The sequence below is a fragment of the Marmota flaviventris genome, chromosome 14 (assembly GCF_047511675.1).
Source record: "Marmota flaviventris isolate mMarFla1 chromosome 14, mMarFla1.hap1, whole genome shotgun sequence".
NCBI classification, from domain to species: Eukaryota; Metazoa; Chordata; class Mammalia; order Rodentia; family Sciuridae; genus Marmota; species Marmota flaviventris.
This window is the reverse complement of record NC_092511.1, coordinates 61,138,093-61,146,156: the sequence shown is the minus strand read 5'-3', so window position 1 is coordinate 61,146,156 and position 8,064 is coordinate 61,138,093. Positions and strand designations below refer to the sequence as shown.

The 8,064-nt window shown below is 41.1% G+C and overlaps 1 protein-coding gene across 1 annotated transcript; it reads right to left on the bottom strand.

Moving 5' to 3' along the window:
* Positions 1-1,013: 1,013 nt before the first annotated feature.
* LOC114091819 (uncharacterized protein C2orf78) lies at positions 1,014-8,064 on the bottom strand. The gene is given in 4 exon segments (XM_027934311.2): positions 1,014-2,929; positions 3,742-4,503; positions 7,972-7,986; positions 7,989-8,064. Coding segments are annotated over 4 exon segments (2,769 nt in total).

Here is an 8,064-nt window from a genome sequence, read left to right as displayed (position 1 = left end):
GCTGCTGAGTTCACTTGGCCAAGTCCCAGGTTATTGGCTGCCCTCAAGGAAATTGTGAACCCTTGGGACACCCCTGATAGATTCCCTCATGTTTTGCATTCACCTTTCCCAGCTAGGATCTTAAGTGACACAAACTTGCTGGAGATATGCCCTGAATTTTATTTTGTAAAATTTCTTTCAGGTAGGTCATAAGACCTAGGCCATTCTCTGTGAGAGTTTTTCATTTGATTTTTGCATTTCTTCTGGTCAACTGAACCCATCTTCTGCCATTTTCAACTTATTTCAGATATTATGCTTCTAACCCTAAACTCAAACTTTGTGTCTTACTTCTGCCATTTGACCCATTCCTGATTCTTCTTATAAATTTGTTCTTTTGGCCTTTCCTAGTACTGGATCATACTCTTTCCTCTTTCTTCACTTCCTGTGTTTCACGCGTGTTATATCCTGTCCAACTTTGAGTTCCTTTCTTCTCATGCAGGCTTTGATCCTCACCTCTACCAAAGAAAACTCCATTTAACAGCAATTCAAAGCTCAAAAGTCCTCTTTATTATTTATCTATTAATCAGTTCCATTATATATCGTTATTCAATTTTGTTGTTTTAAAAATATATCAATGAATAAATTTTTATCTATGTGTATACATATATGGAAAATTATTTGGCATTCAAATGGTACCAGCAGAAAGACTCTGTATTACGTATCAATCAATTATACAAATTTTTATTCAATTTTATTATATTTTGAAACTATACCAGAATGAAATAATTGGTTTCTATCTATATGTGTCTATATATGAAACACTATTTGGTACACAAGTAGGTACCACAAGGCCTCTTTATTATCCATCAATTCTCAGTGGTACCAGAAATCTTCTTTATTACTTACATATTAGTCAATTTATTACATTTGTTTATTTAATTTCATTAAAATTTGAAAGCATATGAGCATAAATAAATTTGTATCTATCTATCTGCTCCTTGGTCCCTAAGTGGCACCATCAATCTTAGCAGCTCTTACATTGTGTAACCATAGTAGCAAGCAATCTCCATATCTCTTTCCCTCTCGATGAAAAACTGCACTCTCCCCAAAGCAGTGTACTTGGCAGCATTCTCACGCTCTTGTTGAGCCTTCTTCTTCATGGCTTCCCGCTCTGGCCTCTGCTCTTCTGTGATGGGAGTTGATATTACTTGCCCAGGAACATTGGGTTTCCTCCATGGAATTGGTTGTAAGGCAAAGTCTTGGAGTAGATATTGGTTTTGAGGCTTGGGCGGTTGTGACTGGGGCTTGGTCCCAACCGTGGGAACAGGTTGCCACTGGAGAGAGGTGCAAGATGATGTTTTGTAGGGTGCAGGCCTAGAAGCAGCAGACGGAGGGGCACTAGGCTGGGTAGAAGTGGTCAGACCAGACTGGGTTGCACTGGTTAAAATTGGCTGAGCTGGCTTGGCAGGACGCATCCAAGATGGGTTGGCAGTAGCTGGTTGGGATTGGTTGACTGCCATGGGTTGAGCTGAGCTAGCGGGACCAGGCTGGGCAGGATAAGCCCCAGTGGGTCTGCGTGAGGCCAAAGACTGTGGCCTCCTATTGATTACTGGTCGAGGTGGAGGTTTCTCCAGGGTCAGAAAAGGCAAAGGTACCAATTTAACCTTCCCAGGTGGTGGAGGCTCATAAATGGATGGAGCGGGACCCTCCCTTTCAGCACTGATATCTGGGTTCTGGGCTTTGACTTGTGTTTTCTCAGGACCCTTAACCGCCAGCCATGGTTTCATAGCTGGGCATGGATGGGGGTCTTGGGTACTGCCTGAGTTTCCCAGGCCCCGCGAGGAAGAGAGCCCAGTTTTCTTATCATTCTTCTTCCCCAGTGCATGGAAAACCTGCACTGACTCCAGCATGTGCATGCCGAGACAGCTCCGAGGCTTCTTAAAGGTCTCTTGGCAAAGCTCGGGTTGGTTCCTCTTCCGTTTCATCTTGGGCACGGTTGGCTTCTCTTCTGCCTTGACTTTATTGCCTGGCTGCTTCTTCTCCTCGGCTTTCCTGGAGTTGTTTTCTCTGGTCCTCTTGGTCTTTTCCTGCCCATGGCCCTTAGCCTTGCTGTTTCTGCTGGATGCAGCTTTCTGAGGTTTGCTGTTAGAGTGCTTGGCTGTGTGCTCAGGGGCCCCAATACTGTCTGCATCCCTGTGAGCACCTTCTCCTTCCAATGTGCACTCTTGGTCCCTTGGCTGCATTTTGGCCTGAGGAGTTCCATCAGGAGACTCTGAAGCTTTATGTTTATTGTTCTTCACTGGATCACTAGGACTCTTAATGGTACTTGTGGTTTCCTGCCCCTGATTCACCATGATGGCTCTGGTGTCATTGGATTTTGTTGTTGTGGGACTTTCAGTTTGGTCAAAGTCTTTCAAGGAACTGAAAAGCTCAGGAAGGTGAAAATCCCCCACCAGTGCAGTGAGGTCTGCAAAACCACTGCTAAATTCAATCCCATTTTCAAGGGTGCCTTGGTCCTCAAGACCCAGGCTGTTGTTTCCCAGATGGATATTTTCAGAATGTGGCTTCTCCTCTTGGTCCAGAGGACCAATGGAGGCCAGAAGCTGGTGGATTTCAGGGATGTCTAAAGGGAGTAGTGGAGGATCCTGGTTCTCCATGGATATCTGGTAGGCATCCAGTGGCTCTGAGAGCATGGTTTTAATCTCACACAAATTCTTAATCTCTGTTTGTTCCTGGCTTTGATTTGGAGGCAATGCCAAGAAATCAGAAGAACTCTGGACTGGAGTTATTATGGAAATGTCCCCAAGTGCAGTTGGTGGGTTTCTCTCAAGTATTTGGATATTTCTGCTACTGCAGGAGTTGGGGAATTCTGGAGGTTGTGGAAGACAAAATGTCTGACTTGGAGGTTGCAATCCCAAGGAAGCCTCCATCCTTAGGGAAGTTTCCATCACTGCAAAGGAAGGAATCAATGAAGATGGTAAGTAGGATGCTCCCCCTGCCCAGCAACACACTAATCAGGGAATCTGCCAACTGCGGATAAGGCATTTCTATTACTTTTTAAGGACCATGAAGAGGACTCTGTAGGAGGTGCCTATTAGTTACAGGTGATCACCTGATGTCATAGTTTTGGGCTGGCACATCTTCATGGCAGCATGGCTCACTGGTAGAGCACTTGACTACTCTGTGGGAAATGCACAAAAACTGTTTTATGAAGTCTCTCTTGCTCATATAGGGGCCTCTCAATTCTCTCCACTCTCTTCGGAGTGTAAGAACACTTAACACCATGAACTAGGAGAGGGTGGAGCTGTTGCTCATGAAATATATGTGAAAAGATAGGGTTTTAGACCCCCTTCTTTGGGCAGCATCTCAGAATACAAAATTTAAGTCCTGGAGTAAATTAAGGAACAGTTAATCTTTCAGTACCCTGGTAAGTTTTGAAGTATCTTCCTAGGAGACCAAAGTAAAATGAGGGAAATAAATTTATAATGTGGTGATGTAGGGGGACCAATCTGCCAATGCAGTGAAAAGTAGCTTCCATCAGTGTGCTCCTGGAGGTCTCCTAAATGCATGGTGAGTGGCTGTTATGGTGTCCTGCATTCTCATCTTATGGACACGGAGATTGGGAGTGCTGAACAAGTATAGTATTTAAAATCTCAGGACTTAAATTCCAAGGATCTGTGAACCCACAGCTACCAGCCATAGATTTGACCCTCCTTTTGAATGCTGTTCTTATTCCTCCCACTTTTTGCTGTTTGTACTCACCTTGAAAATTTGTTTCTGTGATAGGTTGAGTAGACACAGAATAGTAGATCCCATGGATAGACACTGATGGTAGGACATTTGAGGGCTGAACCTCCTTCAGCACTGTCACCATTTCTGGTTGAGGGGCAGCGGCACTACTTCCTGCATATGGCACAGATCCATAGGATTGCAGGCAGGGGCCATGATCTCCAGATAACAGAGTCCCCAGAGTGTTTTGATCATAGTAGTAGACCTGGCTTCCTTCTTGGTAGGGAAGTGACAGGCTATGCCCCTTATTTGGATTCTGAGATGGTGCTGCCTGCATAAGCCTGGCTGACAGTGTTGGATACACAGGGACCATGACATTGGCATCAGAAGTGTTGTCATATTGGGCTGTCATTGACCTGGAAGAACCTGCTGTGTTTTGGTCAATGACAGTCAGAGTAAAGTCCCCGAGTGAAGAGGAGCTCTTTTCAGCACTTTCTATGATATCCCACTCAAAAATACTTGGGTAGGAGGCAGATGCCATGGGAATCTGGTTCTGGCCAGTAACTCCAGACACCATGGCTGTGCTAGCATGTTGATAAAGGTAGGCACTGCCCATGAGTGGCTGGAAGGAGGTGCCACAGGTTGAGGGCAGTAACCATGCTGAAGTGGCAGCTGGAGCAGAGGCTCTGGAGAAGTTGCAGACACTTCCTGTCAGGGAAGCTGCATTGCTCACCACAGGGAGAGAGAGCTGCAGAGAATCTCCAGTTCCATGTAAAGAAGAATTTTGGAATTTTTCTGTAGGAAGCAAGAGGATAATTAAAAATTGATGAGACAGGCAGATTCTTACAATATTTAAGAAACAGTATTATCTGAATGTTGTATCAGTCAGGAAGCTTCTAATACTAATAATCATGGATGTACCCCAAATCAAACCATTTTGGATGTCTGCAAGTGTTGGAGCAGTTTGGTACTCTTCTGATCAATTACCTTTGCTCTCATATTGGGCTCAGAAATCCCAAGTAGTCTGCCTCACACATTGGTCCCTAAAAGCATCCTTCTCCCTGTCCTATCTTTCCTTTGAGCCTGCACTAGTATTGACTCATGTATTTTCCTTAGAACTGAAGCATTTTAGAATTTAGAGAACATCTAACATTATCAGTTTGCTAGTGATTAAACCAAGGGTCAGAGAAGATTGACTTGCTCAGTATCAACACCATGTTTCAGAAACTTACTCCTTTGCCAGGACTCTATGCTCCAAACAAAAAACAGAAGTCATGTGAAATAGAATTTTATTTTTCCCTGTTTATAGAAAACAATACTTGTCTCACCACTGTTATCTTCAGAGTCTCATTTTGCTTGTGCAGATCACATTAAATTTCCTAAAGTTCACTGTTAACATCCAAATGGTAAATTTAAAGTGTCATTCTTTATCCTTTTCAAGCCTGGCTTCTGAATGTAAGTTTCTCAACAACAACAACAACAAAAAAAGTTATTTGTGCTTTCTGAGCTTCAGGTTACTCATCTGTAAGATGACTGCAAAAATATTAACAGTGATAATTCTTCCGTGAATAAGAGTGACACTACATAAGATTCATACAGAGGAAAATATAGTAAGTTCTGGAGAGATAGAAATGAAAACACAGAACTAAAAAGAATAACTAGATTCTAATGAACATTTGGATATATAGCAAACATCAAAGCATAGCAAATTTAATAACAAATGAAGTTCTGTTATCATGCATTGCAATAGTATGGAAATGAGCCTTTCTACTTTATTTTAGTGAATACTGTTAACCAAAACACTGCCCACAATTAAAGGTGATTTTAAATGAATTTCTAACCAGTACATATTCACAGATAAACTATCTCATCAAAAAGTGTGTAATAAGCAGCAAAATTCAACAAAAGTGAACATATAGGTAGCCACAATTTATGTAGATAAATATTTCAATAAAAAAGATATAAAGGGCTGGGTTTGTGGCTCAGTGATAGAGCACTTGCCTAACATTCATGAGGCAATGAGTTTGATCCTCAGCACCACATAAAAATAAAATAAAGATATTGTGTCCACCTAGAACTAAAAAATAAATATTAAAAAGGGGTTATAAAGGCAGATGCAATGGCACACACTTATAATCTCCACTACTCAGGAGGCTGAGGCAGTAGGATCTTAAGTTTGAGGATAGCTGTGGAAATTTAGGAGACTCTATCAAAATAAAATGTTAAAAGGGCTGGGATGTAGCTCACTGGTAAAGTGTCTCCATGTTCAATCCCTGGTACTTCAAAAAACAAAGCCAGAATCAACCCTGCCATGTTCAAAAGCAAAAATCCACTATGGGGTGGGCCTCTGGTCCCATCCCTGAGGAGACTGAGGCAGTGGGTTCACTGGAGCCCAGGAATTTAAAGCCACTGTGGACAATGTAGCAAGATCCTATCTCAGAAACAAACAAAATAATGTGCTGGGGATATAACTTGTGGTAGCATGTTTGCCTAGCATGTATGAGACCCTGCTTTCAATCCTAGCACTGGAAAGAAAAAAAAAAAGGAAGGAAGGAAGGAAGGAAATTTTTACAAATTAGAGAACAAAAGAAGAAATGTAAAATAATTTGATCACTGTGCTTCTTAACCAGATCAAGTAAACGATATTAATCCTATTAGGTACATATTTCAATTTATATAAAAACATCTTTTGATAAAAATGTCAGTTATCAAAAAACAGAAAAAAACATTTTAAAAAATCATAAAAGTTATTTATTTATTTATTCTGAAAACCTAGTTTGTAATCATCTTTAATAGGAAAATGTTGTCCCTAAAGTCTGATAAAACTATTACCACTAGAGTACAATAATACAATTAAAATAATTTTTTCATGTTTACTTGTGCTAGGGATTGAACCCAAGGCTTCCCACATGTGAAGCATGCACTCTGCCACTGTGCTACACCCCCAGCCCAAAACAATTCTTTGAAATGTAGAAAAACCCAAAAGCCTTTAAAAAATTATCTTTGATGAACATGGAAGACTTTCTATTCTTACATAGGTCTTTCTTTTGGTTCTTAGGTTTAAAAACCATTAATGACTATTTGTATAAACTCTGTTTTAGACTGAAACTATCATAAAGACAAAAACAGTCTTCTGCTTAAAGACTACCTATCATACAAAGGAATGTGTCCTTCTGATGCAGATTAGGGCACATCATTTTTTCAAAATCCATGTAGTTTAAAAAATCAGAATAAAATAGGACATGAAAGTTGCTGTTTCCCCAGCCCTGTCAATAAGCACTTTCATTAGCATGTTTATAGGAAGAATCATTTCTAAAACTTACTTCTAAAATGTTCATATTCAAACTGTCAAGGTCATCTGTGTTCAATGAGGCCATAAAAAAACCCAAACAAACAAAAGACTTTTCTGATAAACTGCTTTCCCCAGTGATACCCTAATTCTAGCCTTAGTTTCCTTGCTAGTCCATTAATTTAAACATTTTCCAAACCAGCCTAATTTTCTCCAGCATTGGGAAGATTTCACTCTATGCTCTCTGCATTGATTTAAAATCTTTGGTTCTCCTCCTCCTTCCATTCCAACCAACCTCTTTTTTCTTGAGACCATCTCTATGCTCTTCATCTCTTTTATACTCACATTTCTTTTCCATATTGTTATATTCCCCGCCCCGCCCCCCGCCACACACACACCAAGTTCCTGTTGCCCTGTGCTTCAATAGCCACAAACTTGCTTCCCCGAGAACATCTGCCTTCTTACAGCCCTGTCCTCCTGCTCCCCTCTCCCTATTTCTCTTTTCACTTAGTTTAAACAGGAAACTTCGAAATATGTGAATGTCCCTTTTATGAACAGCGCTAAATGTGAAATACTGAAGTGGAAATCTTAGTGGAGGGAGACTGTTATAGAAGAAAACTCTTGGTACTTGATGCTAGTTTTCTACCCCACCTAGCATTTCTCTCTTTCTGTTCAAACAAACATACCCCCAAAATCTTATGTCATTCTCCATACACGTGCCCCTTAAGATTCAATATTAGAAAAGAAAAGGACCAGAGCATGGGCAGTGTGTTTATCCTCCTGTAGCAGATGAGGAAACAGATTTTGTGAGAGAGTAAAAGATGGTCCAGTCCCTACCTAGTACCTGTCAAAGTCAAAATGAAATTCGATGTCCAGATTTCTAGTTCCATCCTCTCCCCTATTATTCCAAGCTCTTGTGATTCCATTAGTAAATTTAGGCAGGTAAAAGTCAACGAAAAACTTTAAAACCTTACCTGACATGGTTAAGAGGTCACATCAATCGCAGATACAAAGGATGAGGAGACCGTCCCAGAGGATGTGTGGGTGGCTGAGGCTAGGGAATGCAT